Below are 22,076 nucleotides of genomic sequence, written 5' to 3' on the forward strand. Positions count from 1 at the left end.
ACAGCCACTGGCTCGGGCATAACAATTACATTATTCTGGACTGGGCATGACAACTCATGGGTAAACTGCATTGGCATCTTATAAACCTTAGACATATATGGTGGAAATCCAATCCAGTCTGTTTATACAGGGCCAATATCCCTGATGTATTTAGAGAATTAATATTTGTAATTCCAAAAATATATTCTTTATGCACAGGTTCTACTTTTTAATCTTACAAGGAAAACAGAAACCCCACAAATCTGTGTAGATTTCTCAATACAGGTAGACTATCCTTTATCCGAAAACCTCGGGACCAGCCATGTTTCGGTTTTTGGAAAATTTCGGATTTCGGAAGGTATTTTATAAGACTGGGAAATTTGTCGGGGGGTGGGTCGGCAGGAGTCGGGGTCGGCGGGGGTCCGTCGGCGGGAGTCGGGGTCGGCGGGGGTCGGGGTCGTGCGCCACTCTGGTCATGTCGTGCGCACGACTTACGCTGAACGAAAAAACCTTCGGTTTTTAGAGGGTTTCGGTTTTCGGAAGTTCGGATAAAAGGTAGTCTACCTGTTTGGAGACTCATTTTTTATTCATTCGCAGGTTGTGGGCGTCGCTGACAGGCATTTATTACCCACTCCTAGTTGCTGAGAAGGTGGTGGCGAGCCTTCTTTTTGAACCACTGTTAGCAACAATGGCGTGACTCGCTAGGCCACTTCAGAGGGCACTTAAGAGTCAACAATGTTGGTGTGGGACTGGAGTTACATGTAGGCCTGACTGGGTAAGGAGGGCAGGTTTTATTCCCTTAAGGACATTAGTGAATCAGTTGGGTGTTTATATGACAATCTGACAGCTTCATGGTCACTTTTACAGAAAGCAGTATTTTATTTTTATATTTCAGAATTTTTAAAAATAAATTCAAATGATCAAACTTCCATGGTGGGATTTGTTAATGCAGGCCTCTGGATTCGTAGTCCAGTAACATAGCCTATACACCCTAGTCCTAGACTCCCCAACCAATGGAAATAGTTTCTACCTGAAAAGAAAGGTAGAAGAGCAGAGAGGGAGCAACAGTAATAAAAAAGAGATGTACAGAAGAGTACGAAAGACATGGAAGCAGAAGAGGAGAGAGACAGAAACACAAGCACACGACAGGCAAGAGAAAGACTCCAAATTAACCATGAGTATTGCCACAAGTGATCCACTATTAGCTGAACAAAGCTTGGCTATCACTACTGCAATTTTTGAATTTTTTTTCCTGATCCCATTATAGCATTCCTGGCTTAAGTTAACGTAAGCTCCTTTTTAATACTTGCCCCTACGGTGGCATAGTAGTTAGCACTGTTGCCTCACAGCGCCAGGGACCCGGGTTCGAATCTGGCCTCGGGTGACTGTCTGTGTGGAGTTTGCACATTCTCCCCGTGTTTGCGTGGGTTTCCTCCGGGTGCTCCGGTTTCCTCCCACAGTCCAAAGATGTGCGGGTCAGGTTGATTGGCTATGATAAATTGACCCTTAGTGTTAGGGGGATTAAATATGTGGGGTTACGGGGATAGGGTGGGATATGTGTTGGTGTAGGGGTTACGGGGATCGGGTGGAATATGTGTCGGTGCAGGCTCGATGGGCTGAAATGGCCTCTATCTGCACTGTGGGGTTTCTGTGATATATTCTTGACAAATGAACCTTTAAAACGGTGATTTTGGTTAATTAATCTAAAAGGTTAATTTCTCTAGGAACACCCCTTTTAAGGACGAGAGCTGGAGAGACAGTTTGAAGGACGAGAGCTGGAGAGACAGTTTGAAGGTCGAGAGCTGGAGAGACAGTTTGAAGGTCGAGAGCTGGAGAGACAGTTTGAAGGTCGAGAGCTGGAGAGACAGTTTGAAGGATGCAAGCTGGAGCGGAACCCAGTTACCAGGACGCCAAGTTGGACAGCCAGGGGTAATGTGCAGGTCAGGTGTGTGGAAGAAACCGAGGGGAAACATCGAGAAAAACTGAGAGGAAACATCGAGAAAGACAGAGGAAACATCGAGAGAGAGAGGGGAAACATCGAGAAAGACCAAGATGGAAACATCGAGAAAGACTGAGGGGGCACTTTATTTATTTAATTTTATTAAATTAATTAATTAATTTTATTTAATTATAAGTTGTGAGTTCCTCACGATGCTCTCCCAGTGCGGCCACCCTGTAACCAGAGATTATTCTAGAAGCCTGGGTAGAAATATCAATGTAATTACTGTAGAAATTACTTTTTTTACATTATTGCTTGTTCATTTTATGTGCTGTCTTTTTATGTCTTTTATTTATTTTATGTCTGCTTTATTTATATTTAAAGTATGTATGCGTGTATATGTCGGTATGTGTTTTTTTGTGATGGCGCCGATGAAGATGGCTGCCGTCCTTGTGAGCTCCGTGCGTACCAGGCAGCTAAGTGTTCTTGCTGCTTGGTGCTCTCGGCTCGTCAAGAAAAAAGCATTTCACTGACTAGATTATACTTCTTGTATTTAGTTATGTGACCAATAAAATTGAAATTGAATTATCCATTTAGACTTTGCTTTTTCCTTCAACCCTTCTTTTGTTCTTAAGGATATACAAGGCTCCCTTGTCCCTCAGTGCTGATTTTAAAATAATCTATTTTTCTTTTGTAACAGTTATTACCCAACAGCATACCTCCAATATACCTTTCCCACATCTTTAAGAGAAAATTTAGTACCCCTGAAAATAGGTACTAACATTTAGTTACCAGTATTAAGTGGCCTCAGCAACTGAAATGTAACGGCATAATGATTCACACATGTTGAATAAAGAAAAAAGTCACCTGAAGGCGGAGCTATACTAACCCAAAAATAATGAACTGGCAGTTATATAGTGCCTTTCACATCCTCAAAGCACTTCACAACCAATTACATTATTTTTTGGAGTGCAGTCACTATTACACAGGCAATTTGTACACAGCAAAGTCCCATAAAAAGCCAGAGATAAATGACTAGTTAACTTGTTTTGTTGGCACTTTGTTTTATTTTGAGGAATAAATGAGGATAACTCACCTGCTCTTCAAGTAGTGCCAAGATCTTGTACGTCCACCTGAACAAGCAGACGAGGCCTCAGCGCTACCGCGGAGCACATTATACAACCCAATCTTTAATAGGTTTATAATATTGTACAGCAACTCAATGCACGAATGAGAAATTTTGAAATTATAGCACATCAAATAATTAAAGTTAACAGAAGTACACAAGTCATATCTACATTGTTTTACCTCTTCTAAAGTGCTGTCTCCAATTTTACCTCCACTTTTCCCATGAGCCTTCAATATCTCTCTCAGCCCAGTTCCTGCACCATGACGAACCTGATAGCAAAAACAAATAAATGTAGAGGTAACAGAGGATCATTTTTTAAATTAATTTTTAAATATATAGCTCAGATTTAATGCTATTTGAACAGATTACCTACAAGTTTCTAACATTTAACTGGGAACCGGATAGTCTTGTGAATAACAAACACAAAGCACTGTCATGAGATCTCTGGAACCCAGTTCAAATTCATCCAAAATGAGAAGACAGTGGCTTTGGCTTTTTACCTGCTGTTGGAGATCACAAATGAACTTGGATTCTAGTACTCGCTCGCCATTAAATCACTACACAAAGTTACTGAAATATAGCAACAAAATGCAGCTGGGTATCGGCACTCAAAAGTTGCATTAGAGTCCAGTGAAAAGGCAATATAGAATTCAACTATTCCTCGTCCGAATGAGAATATTCTGGTTGGTGGCACACCCTTCTACGAACACGCAACAGCACTATACAAAATTCTATAATCTCAAAAGTTATCTACTGCATATATTTAACATATTAAAACCATGGAAATAAACTTATTGTTCTAACATTCAGCTTCAAAACTGTATTTTAAATTTGTACGTGCAGTTGGAAGCTTCCATTTACAATATAGACTTGATCTATGCCCCAACATACAATTGACATGTGTTACATTGTAGAAGGGAGGAGACAGGTGTGATAGAAAAGTTAGCAAGAACTTCTAACTGCATGAAAAAAACTTCTGCAAAAAAGCTGGACCTAAAAGTTAGGCCACCATTTTCCATTTTATTATGGTAACACATTACAGGTATCCACCGAGTCCTATTCTATTTTAATTTCAAAATATGATCACTGGGTAACCCAACACACTGCTCCAGTGTTAATTGTACAAACAGGGGCACCTGTACTTTTACGGACATTACACAAACAACCTTGATTTCTCAGGAGGTACATAACTTGTAAACAGTATTCTTTGTAACCCATTTTAGCATGGTGCACCTGCTTCATCGGGGAATTTATTACTTGTGACTCTGGTGGCACTTCTTTCCATAACCACCACAGAAACAGCATTCTAGGATCCACTATAATTGTGTTTGGTGGCCTATATCTGAAAGATTGTTCTAGCTTGATTGCAAGGTAATATTATGCAGAAAAGAAAGTAAGTAACACAGCATTCAACTATGAATGTTTACAACACTTATAAACAAGGATTTGCTCACCTCCCATGAAGGGTTGAAAAGGTCATTACAAAGTTCTTCGCAAAAGCTTTCCAACGGCCATTCATTTGACTGAGTGGAAACATTGTTTGTTAATACATAACATTGGATTTTCCTTTGTATTCTAATAATAAGTGACAAATCATTAAATGGATCAATCATTTGTGGAATATCATAACCACTAATGACCACACTACTTAAGCAGTTTCAGTTAATAGATGGTTTTAAAATGATTCCCTTTTTTCTGGCACTATAAATCAGAGACATGAATGTAGAAAATGTTATTCTCTTTTCAGCAATAATATTTAGCTCATCACCTCATCTAATTTTGAGCAACACAAACATCTTCACCTTACCTCATCAAACAAGGAAGAACTGTCAAGTATATTGTCAATCAACACCTTTGATTCAGTTGCTGGCTGCTCAATTACAACATTTGTAAGTTTCCTGCGCTTCTCCTCTGGCTCCCCATCAACATTATCATTGCTGAAAAACAAGATTTAGCAAAGCTATTTTAACTACACCCTCTCAACTCCATGGGTTTGGCATTGCTCATTAATTTTGCATTTACTTATTTAAAGATAAGTTCAGTTAACTGCATTTTCAGCAGCACAAAATCTTTTCTGGGCTAAAGTATAAAACATTGTACCTGCTCATAGAAAAATCCCTCAGCAAAAGAATCTAGAAAATATTTCATACTTCATACTTTTTAAATACAGACGTGGAAATGTTCAGTAAACAGGTACAGTTTTCACAAATGTACTATATTTGAGGCTGATTAATTTTATTATACTATACCTGCTGAAAAGACAAGGAAATATTACCTGCATAATTGTTCAATAAAATACTGAAATGTAACATAGTATTCCACGTGGGAGGGATATGAAGTCTAAAAGTTAAGATTACTTTACTTCTTAGTTATGCTAAGGGGTCAAGTAAGTGGTTGCAATCTTGCCTATTTTTTTAAATTTTTTTTTTTTTAAAGTAAGTTTAGATATATTCATCTTTATTATGGAAGTACAGATGGAACCATTCTAAAATTCCAAACCACTAGGGCATTACACAAGTACAAATGTATATCTATTGATCCCAGCTACTAGCATACCCGTCTAAGGCACCATAACACGCAACAAGGAAAATGAGGCAAATTTGCAAAATCTATGCCAAGTGTGCAAGATGTAACTGGTTGAGATGACTACTACAACAACTTGTATTTATATAGCGCCTTTAACGTAGTAAAACATCCAAAGGAGCTTCACAGGAGTATTAAAAGACAAAAAATTTGACACCGAGCCACATAAGGAGAAATTAGGGCAGATGACCAAAAGCTTGGTCAGAGAGGTAGGTTTTAAGGAGGAAAGAGAGGTAGTGAGGCGGAGCGGTTTAGGAAGGGAGTTCCAGAACGTAGGGCCTAGGCAACAGAAGGCACAGCCACCAATGGTTGAACAATTATAATCAGGGATGCTCAAGAGGGCAGAATTAGAGGAGCGCAGGTATCTCGGGGGGGGGGGGGTGGTTTTGTGGGGCTGAAGGAGATTACAGAGATAGAGAGGGGCGAGGCCATGGAAGGATTTGAAAACAAGGATGAGAATTTTGAAATTGAGGTGTAGCTTAGCTGGGATTCAATGTAGGTCAGCGAGCTCAGGGGTAATGGGTGAATGGGACTTGGGGAGAGTTAGGACACGGGCAGCCGAGTTTTGGATGACCTCAAGTTTACGTAGGGTGGAATGTGGGAGGCCAGCCAGGAGTGCGTTGGAATAGTCAAGTCTAGAGGAAACAAAGGCATGGATGAGGGTTTCAGCAGCAGATGAACGGAGGCAAGGGCAGAGACGGGCGATGTTACGGAGGTGGGAATAGGCGTTCTTAGTTATACTGCGGGTGTGTGGCCTCATTTGTGGGTGTGTACGGAAGCTCATTTCAGGGTCAAATATGTCACCACGGTTGCAAACAGTGTGGTTCAGCCTCAGACAAAGGTTAGGGAGAGGGATGGAGTCAGTGGCTAGGGAATGGAGTTCGTGGCGGGGACCGAAAACAATGGCTTTGGTCTTCCCAATATTTAATTGGAGAAAATTTCTGCTAATCCAGAACTGGATGTCAGACAAGCAGTGTGATAATTTAGAGACCATGACCAACAGATTATACAATGTAAATTCAGATATGAAGAATATGTTCAATTACATGGCTCCTATTTATCTGTCCGGTTGACCAAGAACATAACATAACAAGAAATAGGAGCAGGAGTAGGCCATTTGGCCCCTCGAGCCTGCTCCGCCATTCAATAAGATCATGGCTGATCTTCTACCTCAACTCCACTTTCCTGCACTATCCCCATATCCCTCGATTCCCTTAATATCCAAAAATCTAGCGATCTCTGTCTTGAATATACCAAACGACTGAGCCTCCACAGCCCTCTGGGGTAGAGAATTCCAAAGATTCACCACCCCGAGGGAAGAAATTCCTCCTCATCTCAGTCCTAAATGGCTGACCCCTTATTCTGAGACTGTGGGCCCTGATTCTAGACTCACCAGCCAGAGGAAACATCCTCTCTGCATCTATCCTGTCAAGCCCTGTAAGAATTTTGTATGTTTCAATGAGATCACATCTCATTCTTCTAAACTCCACAGAATATAGGCCTAGTCTACTCAATTTCTCCTCACAGGACAATCCCCCATCCCAGGAACCAGTCTGGTGAACCTTCGTTGCACTCCCTCGATGGCAAGTATATCCTTCCTTAGGTAAGGAGACCAAAACTGTACACAATACTCCAGGTGTGGTCTCACCAGGGCCCTATATAATTGCAGCAAGACATCTTTACTCTTATACTCAAATACTCTTATAATAAAGGCCAACATACCATTTGCTTTCTTATTTGCATGCTGTACCTGCATGTTAACTTTCAGTGATTTGTGTACAATCAGATCCCTCTGAACACCAACATTTCCCAATCTCACCATTTAAAAAAAGACTGCTTTTCTATTTTTCTTACCAAAGTGGATAACTTCACATTTCTCCACATTATATTCCATTTGACATATTCTTGCCCACTCAGCCTGTCTATATCCCCTTGAAGCCTCTTTGCATCCTCCTCACAACTTGTTACATTTGGTCCCCTCATCCAAATCATTGATGTAGATTGTGAATAGCTGAGGCCCACTTGCAGTAACCCACTAGTTACAGCCTGTCAACCCCAAAATGACCCATTTATTCCTACTGTTTTCTGTCCGTTAACCAATCCATGCTAGTATATTATCCCCAATCCCATGAGCCCTAATTTTGTTTAATAACCTCTTGTCTGACACCTTATTGAATGCCTTCTGAAAATCCAAATACACCACATTCACTGGTTCCCCCTCATCTGCTAGTTACAACCTCAAAAAACTCTTAACAAATTCATCAAACAGGGTTTCCTTTTCATAAATCCATGTTGACTCTGTCCAATCCTATTATTATTTTCTAAGTGCCCTGTTACCACGCCCTTAATAGATACTAGCATTTTCCCTACTACTGATGTCAGGTTAACTGGTCTGTAGTTCCCCGTTTTCTCTCTCCATCCTTTTTTTGGCCTAAAGATCTTTTCCTAGATATAATATAGCTCAATTGGATTACAGTAAATCTTATGCAGAATTAATTGCACATCCTTGATCGTACTGAAACAGACTGCATTGAGGTTTCCTCCCACTCTTTACCACGATGGAAGCTCTTGCAACCAATGTTGCTGCACCTTCCCTTGTAGCATTTTTTTTTAATTTTTTTTTAATAAACCTGCATATAAATTTGCAATATTTTTTATAAATAATTCCAGGAACATTAATATATGTAGTTGCGCAAAATCATTTAAAATTCTAAATTTCTCCTGCTTGGCTGAAATACTTCTACTGAGATGACAACTTTTGCTCACAGATAGCAGCACAATTGACAGGATAGATGCTGAGAGATTGTTTCCCCTGGCTGGAGAGTCTAGAACTAGGGGGCATAGTCTCAGGATAAGGAGTCAGCCTTTTAAGAATGAGATGAGGAGGAATTTCTTCACTCAGGGGGTTGTGAATCTTTGGTATTCTCTGCCCCAAAGGGCGGTGGATGCTCAGTCGTTGGGTATTTTCAAGGTTAAGATAGATAGATTTTTGGACTCGAGGAATCAAGGGATATGGGTATAGGGCAGGAAAATGGAGTTGAGGTTGATGATCCGCCATGATCTTACTGAATGGCAAAGCAGGCTCGAGGGGCTGTATGGCCTACTCCTGCTCCTAATTTTTATGTTCTCTTCATTGTTTCCCTCCTCCAAATTGCCATCCTCTTCTCCTGAAGGTGTCAACTCCTGATAGGGTATGGTTCCACAGCAACCTTTCAGTACCTTGCCAGTGACCATTCCTCATGTAATTCCGGATGGGGAGTGTTGACAGGCTATTTGATAGTTTGGGTGCTGAAGAAAATCACCACCACAAACCCCAGTTCTGACCTCACAATTTGTGTGCACGCATACACACATTTTCCAGCAGGGATCATTGCATAAAAATCAGGAGGGAGAATCCTGGCTAATGATCCCTGCTGGAAAGTGCGTGTATGCGTGCACACAAATTTTCCAAAATTACTTCATTTGATTTAGTTAGCATAACAAGTTAGATGCATTAAACTGATAAAATGTAGCTTCTGTAACAGTGGCTTTAAATTAAATAACTAATACCTAAAGTAATGTTAAAACATGTAATTTCTCTCAAAAACTAAATTCAGACAACCATAATGTTTGGTTCAACTGGTATGTCTCGAGATACTGAGCAATACAACTCAAGAAGTTCCCAGCATGGCTGATATTTCTATTTGTATAAAGACTGATTTTTGATGCGCTCCACAATGAAACATAATTCAAAATACAATCAACAGCATTTTACACCAAAATTTGAAATTTAGTTCTAATTTTTTATAATACATATAAAAAGAGTTAGCATAAATTGAGAATTCTAAAATGGAATCTAGTCAGCACAAAAGGTTATAAACTTAAACCCGGAACTATAATTAATGGCCTTATCTCAAGATCTATGGCTTTCATGTTTGTTTCTAACTCTTAACATAATTTAGCACAATTTATGACATAGAAGCAAGCAAAAGGTTGCTCATACCATTTTTCATTGTTTGCATTTCCTTCCACTGTATCTCTGGATCGTTGCTTAGCAAACAGCTTAGCCATCCTCTTAGCTTTATTTTTCTGCCGACTGCTCATACCTGGCTGAAATTCAGCTTCGATCAGATCAGCAGCCTGAACAAGCTAAAAAAAAAATATATATATATATTAACCAGCACTAGTTATAATCACAATATGCAGTGCTTGCAAACAAAGGTTCCTTTATAATGGATCATAATAAAAGCTAATAAGCTTCTGAAGTATGTACAAAACCTAACCATATCTAATTTTTAGATAAGAGGACCTTGGAAATAATCACATACTTGTAAATATAGGGTCTTTTAAATAAGGTAAAAAACAAAGATTACACTGCCAGGACAGTGTTAAATTAGTCAACCTGTTTTGTCCCTATTGGGCCAAAGCAAACTGGATAGAGAGTCTGGATTTAAAATTAACAGATTTGTATTATTAATTGATCAGAATACAGCTACAGAAATCAAAGCTCCCTATTGGCTCACTGTCTGATGTACAACTAAGATACACAGCCTGGGAAGTTCCCAGTTTCAATCTTGGTCAGTGTGAAGTTAGCTTATCTCAGCTAGGGCAGTGGTAGGTAGGCTATAGTTGGCCTCTGTGTCTGTGCTAGGGAAGAGAGGAATAAATGTCAATCAGGTATCTTGGCTCATGACTGCTGCCCAGCAACAATAAGCCCTACTGGAAAGAGTGCAAGTATGGATGCTGGGTAAGAACATGTTCTAGCTGCCACACTTCCCAGAATTGAATAGCAAATCCACCCAAAGTTTTAATTCATGTATAAAGAGCAGCTACTTGTGGGTGACTGAGGACACCATCATTCTACATTTGTATTTCTTCACATAATTTCTAAAATATGACACCCCATCAGTAAATATATAACTCTAAATGAGAGTAAAGGCTAAAGTAGCTGACAACTTATATTCCTTTACCATTAGTGGCCTCTAACAGCAAGTAATGCTTTGCTATTGTATAGATGGTCATGCAGCCGCCCTCCAGATACTTTCAAAGTTTACTTCTTCAAAAACATAGTTGACTGCAATAATGAAGCCAATTTGTTATGACCAGTTAGCTTCAATTCTACCCCAGGATGACACATTTGACAATTTCCTAATTAATTCAAATTTATTCCCTGTTCCAGCAGAAGTCCCTACAAACATAAAATAGCAATTCCATCTCATTTGCATAGAGCAGAGCATGATCAGCTAGATAAAACTAATATAACTTCTGGCAATTAGTGTCATGATCTCAATGTTCAGGATATATTCCAAATAATAGATTATCCCAACCTAATGTGGAATCAGAATAGAATACACAAGGCATTTTTGGGTAAGTACAAAGTGTATTTGTACCCCAGGACCCACATATGCACAGACCAGTCTGTGGGCAATCTCAGCCAAGTTACTAGAGACATCAAACACAATCCATACACCTCCCCACAGAAGGGGGGAGGTGTTGCCCCAAACTATCCATATCCACTTCATTGCAACATCTCATGGCAGAACTGGTAGAGATCGTGAACAATGCAACCACCCACAAAGTGATTGGTGGCATGTAGCCTGATAAAAAGGTAGAAAAATAAATGTTATAACCTCAAGAAAAATACCTCACTCAATCCTGATGTCCCATGACGGAAGGAAAATGTATAAACTATTTAAGTTAACTGACCCTTAATGTTGATGCTAAAGTACTTGTAATTAAAAAAGATTATACCCCACTGGGAGCCTCATAACTGAAGGTGGAAAGGCAAGAATCCATGTAAAACAGTGTGCCTGCGATGCCCATGGAAGCAAGACATTCTTTCCTGTACTTGTTATCACTAATGTATTTTGGTCTCAAGGCAGAGTAGTCTTCAGAGGATGGGTGATCACAGTTAGACTTTGATTCCGTCAGAATCAATGTTAGGTGGTACAGTTTCCAAAACTCCTGGAAAAGCAAATCTAAAATGGAGGTCCCCACCATCATCAAGAATAAACTCAATAAAACTAGACGCTTGTGTACATCCTCAGTCACAATGATCAAATTGGAATATTGGGTTTGCTGTCCATCACTGACAAGCATTTTGTGAAGGCTCCGAATACAGAATCAAGGCCAAAAACCATAATATGCTGCAGTAGTAATGTGTGTCATTTGAAGGCAACTTTCTGGATTGAAAAGTAGGTGTCAAAAGCTTAATTCACCAGAACTTTCAAACTGCATACTTGCAGTAGATCAAGATTATTGTTGAAAAACAATGCTGGAAACACCATTGATGTTTCCTATCTCCCCCCCCCCCCCCCACCGACCAAAAAGATAATTATCGGTTTTTGAACCAATTACAGAAGTTACTTTGGGCAATTGCCTGTTTATGTCAAATCTATAATTAAATGAATGAATGCAAGAACAGGTAATGGACACACTACAAAGAAAACTTCTGACTTTTATTGCTTTAGCAACATTTACAAAACCTATTCCAAACATCTAGCATAGTCTCATCATTTTAATCTTAGCAATCAAGTTACAAGCTGACTGTTGCTCCACATCTAGGAGGGACCAATCTACCCACCTAAAATATAACTCAACAGCACATCTGTTAAGTTCTGAACATCTAGCATTGAATCAATAATTCCTAAAGGAGCACTACCACAAGGAAAAAGGCAAATGTGAATCCATCTAAATTAATCCCTGTAGCTCTAACTCAGTCATTTGGAGAATATTTTTCATAAGTTTTACAAGAATGAAATGAACAAAGTGTTGCAACAGCATTATTCAGCACTGAACTGTAGACTGCATAGCATTAGAACACTAATAAATCTTTATCACAGTGGTGGGACACAGATTTGATTTTGGTCCCTCGATTTCCCACGCTAGTGTTGGAAGGTATCAAGAAGGCCAGGTGCTGCCACACTGAGCAAGGGAGATGGGAAGTAGAGTAATTTAGGAGACTGATCACATACCTAGCAGCCAATGTAAAGCTGAGAAGGTCCTCTCAAACTGAGGTCACATAGGACCTGGGCTAACTCCTAAAACTAGACCAGAGTCTACAATAATGTCACAATATATTTTGTTTAAAACATTAAGTTGTACAGCAACATCCAAGTTTTCAACATTTAAAGTACCAGAACACTTGGGGGTTGATTTTCAGTGTGCCGTGAGGCAGGCTTTTAGGCGTGCGGGGGGCTAAAATCCCGAATTTGGGGGTCCCGACACCATCCCGCCCAAAACCCGCCTCCATGTAAGTTTCAAAGAAGGCGGGTACCCGCCCCGCACTGGGACCCGCCGACCCGAAGCGGGAAGGGATTGGTGCCAATTAACAGGCAGTTTTTAGCCTAATCCCCATTTTGAAGGCTGTCATGTGGGATTCCCCGACGGTCCAAACCACGCCAAGTTAGAGTCGTCGGGTTGAAGGACTTGGAGGGGTCGAGATGTCGGTCTTCAGGTGAGTGATGGGTGCATGAGTGCAAAGGTAAGTGTGTTTGGTGTGTCTAAAGAAGTTTAAATTACCTGTACTTACCTTTACAGCCTTTCTTCCTCTAAGTTTTGGGAGTCCATCATTCAGCCGGCACAGAAAGCAGAATGGCAGCGATCTGTCAAAAGTGACAGCCTGCAGCTTTCAGTGCCGGCGAGATTTCTAACTGAGTCTGCATAGAAGGACTCAGGTTAGAAGTAAGACTGTCAGTGTTTGACAGCTTCAAACAGCTGTGAAACACTGATATTTCATCTGTCAACACGTCTTGACAGATGAAATTTCAGTTTGTGACGTCACCTGTTGCCGGGTGGTCCTTAATTGGCCTGCTGGGCGGGCTCAACAAGGTCAATCAAGTGAAAATCGCGTGGATTGGCCGCATCTCGATGGAGGCGGGACTACAACCCGAAAGTTGTAGTCCTGCCTCCTTCCCAACTTCTGAATGAAAATCCAGCCCTTGGTGTTTACAGCAAGTCAGAATATATACTGTTTTATGTTGACAGGAGCTTATACCACGTAATATAGGATGTATCTTGTAAAACTGGCAGAAATGAGAAAAGTTCAAGTACAGCACAAATTATAACAAAAAAGGGGTAGAAAACAAATCAAAAGAAAAATAAAATTATGCAGCAATACAAAAGCAAAAAGTCAATGGAATATATGGTCCAATTGCACGTGTTTGGATGGTGGGACCAAAGGCCAGGAATGTGCAAGAGATCACAATTTTAAAAGTGGAGGGGGGTGGGGAGGGAAACCATGACCCAGCAAACCCTAGGCTTTGGAGTGTCAAGCCTGAAGAGAGATGTTTGATTTTTAAACACAGCAGAGGCAACTGTAATGTTAAATGTATTGGCTTGGTTGTGAATTATGTAATATGAATTTATGGTAGAATTTTCACTGCTATCTCCTACAGGTACTGAGAAAGCAAGATGGCAGCCAAAAGCATTTTTAAAAAATTCAAAATTGGCTCAAGTGGCAAAATACTGCAGATGCTGGAAATCTAAAAAAACAGAAAATGTGGAAACTCTCAACCAGTCAGGCAGCATCAGACAAGTCAACATTTTGGATGTGGACTTTGTCAAAGCTCGCAAAGTGTCGACACCTTTAACATCGACTTGTCTGTTCTCTCCTTAATTGGCTCTCATCCTTCTACTTGCTAGCTTGTCCACTGGTTTCTATTTTCTGATTCTTCATTGATAGTTTTCTTACCTACTAGCTGATTTTTAATTGGCAGTTTACCTGCCTGCCGAGTAATAGTTGAGGTAATCATGGATTTGTTGCTATCTATGAATATTTGAGCCAATCATGTACAAGTGTGATGGGCACTCATCATGAAATGCTTTCAAATGTGAAATACAGGAAACCCTGAATTAAATGGGGAAAATGTATGTCCTGCTTCCAGAGACAAAAGCTGCAAGTTTATTTTCAAGTCTGGCTCAAACTTGACACTTAAAAGGGTTTTCCTAGGTTTTTTGGTTCAATTGCCAAAATATAGGTACAGAAGGAGACCGAGATTGGATATAGTGCTCATTTAGTTTCTGGATATACACACACACACTTCATGTGGCTAAAGCTATTCCCCAATTCAGTAGAAACTTATAACTTCAACTTATGTTGCCTATTGGTAGAACAAGTTAATCTTTGCCTAAGTAACGGTCATTACACTTAAAGTAATTAATTCTGTGAAGTGCAAGGAGCGGTTTTAATGTGATACGGTGCTATAACAATACAGGGGTACCAGTATCCAACAGTAATAGTTAAACCGTGAACCACAATTTCGATGCAGATTCCCAAACTCAATTACATGAGTTGGGCGGGGAGAATGTATTGAGCAAACATTTTCCAACAAGGGAGTGGAATCAGTAGAAAAAGTCACCACAGATTGCCATCATGGACATCCTGGTGGGTTACAGCACTGACAGGCTGCTGACTGAGAATTGTATGCCTGTCTGCCCTCAGCCAAGAAATGGTGCAGAGGAACAGAGATCAGAAATTTTAAAAGATTTTAAAAATCTATTAAAAAGGGACAAGTGAATAGATATTAAGCTTCAGTAATTAAGCTATATCAGTATTGTGGAATAGGTACACACTGCATTAGCACACTGGTCTTTTTGTCTCTGGGACCCAGGTTTAAATCTAGCCTGCAGAGATGAGTCTATTCTCTGCTAGTTATTAGGAAACTATATAAAGTGATTTTGGACAGTCACAACCCAGTTCAAAAACAAGTTGAATAAGAGTAGAGCTTGCTGGCATGCTCGATGAAAACACTAGGTGCTTAGTGGATAAAATGGTGCTCCATTCCCTAGTGAAATCAAAAATAGTTGCCTTAAAATGATCAAAAATATTCAAAGTTTAAAATGGAAATTGTTAATTGTACTAGTAAGCAATTAGTATCTTTTGAATAACCATGTCCCTTTTCACAATCTTCCAGTTGCAGATGCCTGTTAACTAACTCGTGACCAGCACTGTATGATTAACTTATATAAACTCCAAATTATAAGACTCAAGCTGCTTTTAATTTTAATGGAAGCACATCAAAAACAAAAGACACTTACAAGAAAACCAGTTAACAGAGCTTTAACAGGTACAAGCATGCAGACTTTAAGCTACCAGAAGCACAAAAGAAGCCAAACCCACTGCATAATTCCTTGAAGACAAACAACCCGAGGTTCTACCTACAGGTTGTTTCAGTACTGTTGGAGCTGGAGAGGGATTATAAATGAGATCTTCATCATTAAAGAGCTCTTCAGTATTCATTCCTAGAGCTGCTCCCATGTCAAGGCCCAATTTCTTTTGCAACAATTTTCTCTGATGAGCTATTCTCTCCTTGGGATCAATTTCTCCTGCAACAGAGAACAAAGAGTTCATTAATAGGTTGATCAACAACTGCAAGGGCAAGTGCAAATCTCAGGTCTGACCTACAGTAACATTTTGGGGCATTTTATTCAATTTCCATGTTCACAATAATCAAACAGCAGGTGTTAATAAATAACCACCACTGACAGCTAGATAGTGACTATAACGTAAAATAACATATCCTGGTACTTTATAAATAGGTGTAAGGAAAATGAATGAGCTAGGAGGGGAGACTGGAAGCTTGGTTGAAAAGATGAGTTAAATGTTTTTTTGTTTTTTTTTAAAAAAGGGTAGTGAGACAGAGAGATTCAGGGACGGCATTCCAGAAAGTAGAACCTGTGACTGAATGGAAGGGCGGAGAGCAGAGAATGACAAAAATGTCAGTCAGTGGAACAAAGTGTTCAGGAGATGATAGAAGGGGGATTGCAGAGATAGAATGGGGCAGCGTCAGAGGGATTTTTAGAAGAGGATTTTAAATTTAATGTATTGTGGGGACTAAGAGCCGATGTAGAACAACAAGGACATGGATGGCAATGGGTGGTGAGCAGGTCAAGATTTGTGCAGCAGTGTTTTGGGCAAGTTGGAGTTTATGGAGGGTGCAGGATGGGAGGCTAGCAAGGTGAGCTTTAGTGTAATTGAGTATGGAGATGATAAAGATATATAAAGGTTTCAGTGGCAAAGGTGTTGAGGAAGTAAGCAGTCTTTGTGATAGGCAGGAAATGTGATTGGAAATTAGGCTCAGGGCAAAACAAGACAAGACAAGGAATTTTCACAAACAGCAACGAAAATTTTGCGCCTTTAACGTAGTAAAAACGTCCCAAGGAGCTTCACAGGAGTATTTAAGACAAAAAATTTGACAGCCATATAAAGAGAAATTAGGGCATTGGTCAAAGAGGTAGGTTTTAAGGAGCATCTTAAAAAGGAGGAAAGAGAGGTAGAGAGGCAGAGAGGTTCAGGCATGGAATTCCAGAGCTTAGGACCTAGGCAACAGAAGGCACATCCACCAATGGTTGAACAATTATAATCAGGGATGCTCAAGAGGGCAGAATTAGAGGAGCGCAGATATCTTGGGGGGGGGGGGGGGGGGGTTGTGGGGCTGGAGGAGGTTACAAAGATAGGGAGGGACGAGGCCATGGCGGGATCTGAAAACAAGGATGAGAATTTTTGAAATTGAGGCGTTGCTTAACTGGGAGCCAATGTAGGTCAGCGAGCACAGGGGTAATGGATGAACGGGACTTGGTGCGAGTTAGGACATGGGCAGCTGAGTTTTTGATGACCTCAAGTTTACGTAGGACAAAACACGAGAGGCCAGCCAAGAGTGCGTTGGAATAGTCAAGTCTAGAGGTAACAAAGGCATGGATGAGGGTTTCAGCAGCAGATGAACTGAGGCAAGGGTGGAGACGGGTGATGTTACGAAGGTGGAACTAGGCAGTCTTAGTTATGCTGCAGATATGTGGTCAGAAGCTCATTTCAGAGTCAAATATGACACCAAGGTTGCAAACAGTGTGGTTCAGCCTCAGACAAATGTTAGGGAGAAGGATGGAGTCAGTGGCTAGGGAATAGAGTTTGTGGCGGGGACCGAAAACAATGGCTTCAGTCTTCGATAACAGAGGAGAGATTTTAGAGGAGGATGGTGTGATCTGCGTCAAGGAGGGACAATGCCCCCACTGTTGTAGTCATAAAGGGAGTCATTCATGACTGTAGTTAGGGCCCTTTTGGTGCGATGAGAGGGACAGAAGCTGAACTGGAAGAATTCAAGTATAGAGTCATGGGAGTGATGGGCATGGAGTTGGAAGGTAATGACACATTTGAAGACTTGGAGAGGAAAGAGAGGTTGGTGATGAGGCAATAGTTTGCAAGGGCAGAATAGTTGAGGTAATTACTAGTTTCACACATAGTCAACACTATTAATTCTTCATGGGTTTATCCTCCACCTTCTACTCTCTGAAGGTTCTTTTCCACAATAGCCAGATATTGCTGTTTTCTAACCAATTCTAAAATAGCACTCTTTTTAAAAAATGCAAAAATGTCTATTTTACACACAATCCATCTCACTATTTCTCCAAGTTTGTGAGCCAGGTGTTAGGTGTTTATTTCCCAGTTATAATACAAAAATCTGGATCACCTCCCATTTCTGCAGGAGCATGAATGGCTATAAAACCTCATTACATTACATTACAACAGTGACTACACTTCAAAAAGTACTTCATTGGCTGCAAAGCGCTTTGGGATGTCTGGTGGTCGTGGAAGGCGCCATATAAATGCAAGTCTTCCTTTCTTTTTAAATGATGGGTTGAGCAGAATCAGAGAGACCATCTGAAGAATAAGTTTGGGAGTTCTTTTTAAATATTGTTTTCTCCTCCCCATTTCTCTAATATTGTTCTATTTGCATTGCAATTCCTTGGAGTCAATTTTCCATAAAAGTAGTAGAGACTGTGGGGACTTCATCAAAAACCCACGTCACTCTGTATAAACAAAACAGCTCTTTTGGCTACAATAAGGAGCAGACAATGCAGTAATCTAAAAGGCATTAATACTTATGCTGTTAAAGTAACTATAATTGATGAAGACTAATATTCATTTATCCTTAATAGTCACAGAAAGGAGTTCTTTCTCTCCCTTGCCACATATAGGGCATCCTTGCTCAACAGATGGTGCATATCACCACCGTTACTAGAATCAGTCCTATAAATACAATCACATTATTCCATCAAACCAGATTAGGATAAATTGGGAAGAAGCTATATCCTGTACTGGTAGACTTCCAAACTTGCCAACGAAGATCATAGAAACATAGAAGATAGGAGCAGGAGTAGGCCATTCGGCCCCTTGAGCCTGCTCCGCCATTCAATGAGATCATGGCTGATCATCCAAACTCAGTACCCTGTCCCTGCCTTCTCTCCATATCCCTTGAGCCTTAAAGAATACAGTATATCTAACTCCTTCTTGAATATATTTAATGTATTGGCCTCAACTGCCTTCTGTGGTAGAGAATTCCACAGGTTCACCACTCTCTGGGTGAAGAAATTCCTCCTCAACTCTGTCCTAAATGGCTTACCCCTTATCTTTAGACTGTGACCCCTGGTTCTGGACTCCCCCGCCATCAGGAACATCCTTCCTGCATCTAGTCTGTCTAGTCATGTTAGAATTTTATAAGTTTCAATGAGATCCCCTCTCATTCTTCTAAATTCCAGCGAATATAAGCCCAATCGATCCAAACTCTCCTCATACGTCATTCCTGCGATCCCAGGTATCAGTCTGGTGAATCTTCGCTGCACTCCCTCCATGGCAAGAACATCTTTCCTTAGCTAAGGCAACCAAAACTGTACACAATACTCAAGGTGTGGTCTCACCAAGGCCCTGTACAACTGCAGCAAGGTATCCTTGTTGCTGTACTCAAATCCTCTCGCTACGAAGGCCAATATACCATTTGCCTTCTTAACCGCCTGCTGCACCTGCATGCTTACCTCCAGCGACTGGTGCACAAGGACACCCAGGTCTCGTTACACTTCCCCTTCTCCCAATCTATTGCCGTTCAGATAATAATCTGCCTTCCTGTTTTTGCCATCAAAGTGGATAACCTCGCATTTATCCACCTTATACTGCATCTGCCATATCACCCAACTTGTCCAAATCATACTGGAGTTTCTCGGCATCCTCCTCACAGCACACACGCCCACCCAGCTTTGTGTCGTCTGCAAACTTGGAGATATTACATCTAGTTCCCCCGTCTAGATCATTAATATATATTGTGAATAGCTGGGGTCCTAGCACCGATCCCTGCGGTACCCCACTAGTCACTGCCTGCCACTTGGAAAAAGACCCGTTTATTCCAACTCTTTGCTTCCTGTCTGCCAACCAGTTCTCTATCCAAGTCAGTACCATGCCCCCAATCCCTTGTGCTTTAATTTTACATGCTAATCTCTTATGCGGGACCTTATCGAAAGCCTTCTGAAAGTCCAAATACACCACATCCACTGGTTCTCCCTTATCTATTGTACCAGTTACATCCTCAAAAAATTCCAGTAGATTAGTCAAGCACGATTTACCTTTTGTAAATCCATGTTGACTTTGTCCGATCCGGTCACTGTTTTCCAAGTGCTCTGCTATTACATCTTTTATAATGGACTCTAGTATTTTCCCCACTACCGATGTCAGGCTTACCGATCTATAATTCCCCGTTTTTTCTCTACCACCTTTTTTGAATAGTGGGGTAACATTAGCTACCCTCCAATCCAGGGGAACTTTGAGTCTATAGAATTTTGGAAAATGACCAGCAATGCATCTACTATTTCTACGGCCACTTCCTTAAGTACCCTAGGATGTAGATTATCAAGCCCATGGGATTTATCGGCCTTCAATCCAGTCAATTTCCCTAACACCATTTCCCTACAAATGCTGATTTCATTCAGTTCCTCCCTCTCATTAGACCCTACGTTCCCAGACATCTCTGGGAGGTTATTTGTGTCCTCCTTTGTGAAGACAGAACCAAAGTATGTATTTAATTGGTCTGCCATTTCTTTGTTCCCCATTATAAATTCCCGATTCTGACTGCAAGGGACCTACGCTTGACTTCACCAATCTTTTTCTCTCCACATATCTATAGAAGCTTTGAGTCAGTTTTTATGTTCCCTGAAAGCTTACTCTCATACTCTATTTTCCCCCTCTTAAATTAACCCCTTTGTCCTCCTTTGCTGAATCCTAAACTTCTCCCAATCCTCCGGTTTGCTGCTTTTTCTGGCCAATTTATATGTCCTCTCCTTGGATCTTATGTTATCCCTAATTTCTCTGGTTAGCCACGGTTGAGTCACCTTTTTTGTTTTATTTTTATGCCAGGCAGGGATGAACAAATTCTGGACAGAATGGAATTATGATCCATTTTGTTCAAATAATAACATGCATGCCACTACCATAGGATTATTTCTCCTGTAACTAAAGCTCCAATATATACTGCATGAATAAAGCAAAAAGCTTTATTTTAATTTTTTTAATCACATTATTAGAGCATTTATAGCGCAACTTGGGTATAATAAGCAGTTGACAATAACTGTTATTTTCAAGAGTTCACATCCATATTTTTTGAGATCACTGAACATTTTGACCATAGTACTTAAGAGGTGCACATTGATGCATTAAGGTTACTTGACACATGCTTATACTGGAAGTTTATGGGTTGAAGCAATTTGTTCTTGGTTTTTCAGACCCAGTTGGGACTGGAAAAAAAAATACTGCCCAATAATGATCCCCTTGATTTTTTTTTGGGGGGGGGGGGGTTACCGTTGTTGCCTGCCAATGGGTGAGACACTGCTGTTGGTCTCCTTTCTTCATCAGATGTTTAGGTGGGGGTGGCAGGGAGGAAGAGAAGATGCTAAGTGAGTCTCCAAGAATAGACCACATACTGCTTGGTATTTCTCCAATTTCAGGCTGGAGCCAAAAATCAAATCAGATTAGGATATGTCTCAAGGTACCTGAGCCTCATTTGTTTTTAGGAGGGCTACATACAACTGCTCTGGCTGTGTTCTTATCCTCTCCCACTTTTGTCGTTGCTAACAAATCGGAGCTAAATCACTGCCAAACTCTATAACCATGGAATATGTTCAGTGTTAATTGGCGATTGCTGAATTGAATTAAATTCATGGAGTGATGTCCAACATAATTTGATCAAGAGCAGCAAGACCCAAGGATGGAGTAAATTAACCCTGGTCATGATATTATTAGGATCATGGAATAAATTTCAAATTACTGACCATATAATTGAAATAAACCCACTATTTCAGCTTATTGTATATTTAATTTGAAAATCGATATACCTGATTTCTCATGTTGGATCTCAAACTCTGCACCAGCAGAGCCAAGAAGAGATGCTCCATGTTTCAAAAGACGCGATATATCAAATCTATGAAAGCTCAAACGATCCAAAGATGTTTCGTCTGTTGGAATTTCTGAGACAGGCTCTAAAATTAAATTAAATTCAACAGCAGTCATAATTAGAGAAACTAATACACCACTCAATATTAAACAGAAATGCAAGAATCATTCTGGATTTGCACATTTTGACTTCTGAAAGAAAATATTGCAAGCCCACCAACTTACTCCACCTTTGACTCAGTTGCATATCAGAACATTTG

The 22,076-nt window shown here is 40.4% G+C and overlaps 1 protein-coding gene across 1 annotated transcript in view; it reads right to left on the reverse strand.

Annotated features, from left to right (window-relative positions):
* Positions 1-22,076, reverse strand: part of btaf1 (BTAF1 RNA polymerase II, B-TFIID transcription factor-associated) — a 111,461-nt gene that overhangs the window by 86,570 nt on the left and 2,815 nt on the right. Inside the window, exons 3-8 of the mRNA XM_085996134.1 lie at positions 21,759-21,902; positions 15,772-15,935; positions 9,613-9,758; positions 4,855-4,984; positions 4,502-4,570; positions 3,227-3,316 (exon numbers count right to left, since the gene is read on the reverse strand). Of these exons, the coding sequence (XP_085852260.1) occupies positions 3,227-3,316; positions 4,502-4,570; positions 4,855-4,984; positions 9,613-9,758; positions 15,772-15,935; positions 21,759-21,902 (743 nt within the window). The remainder of the gene's footprint in view (positions 1-3,226; positions 3,317-4,501; positions 4,571-4,854; positions 4,985-9,612; positions 9,759-15,771; positions 15,936-21,758; positions 21,903-22,076) is intronic.

The sequence above is a fragment of the Somniosus microcephalus genome, chromosome 8 (genome assembly GCF_052327205.1).
Source record: "Somniosus microcephalus isolate GS21.2 chromosome 8, FLI_Smic_1.0, whole genome shotgun sequence".
Classification (NCBI taxonomy): Eukaryota; Metazoa; Chordata; class Chondrichthyes; order Squaliformes; family Somniosidae; genus Somniosus; species Somniosus microcephalus.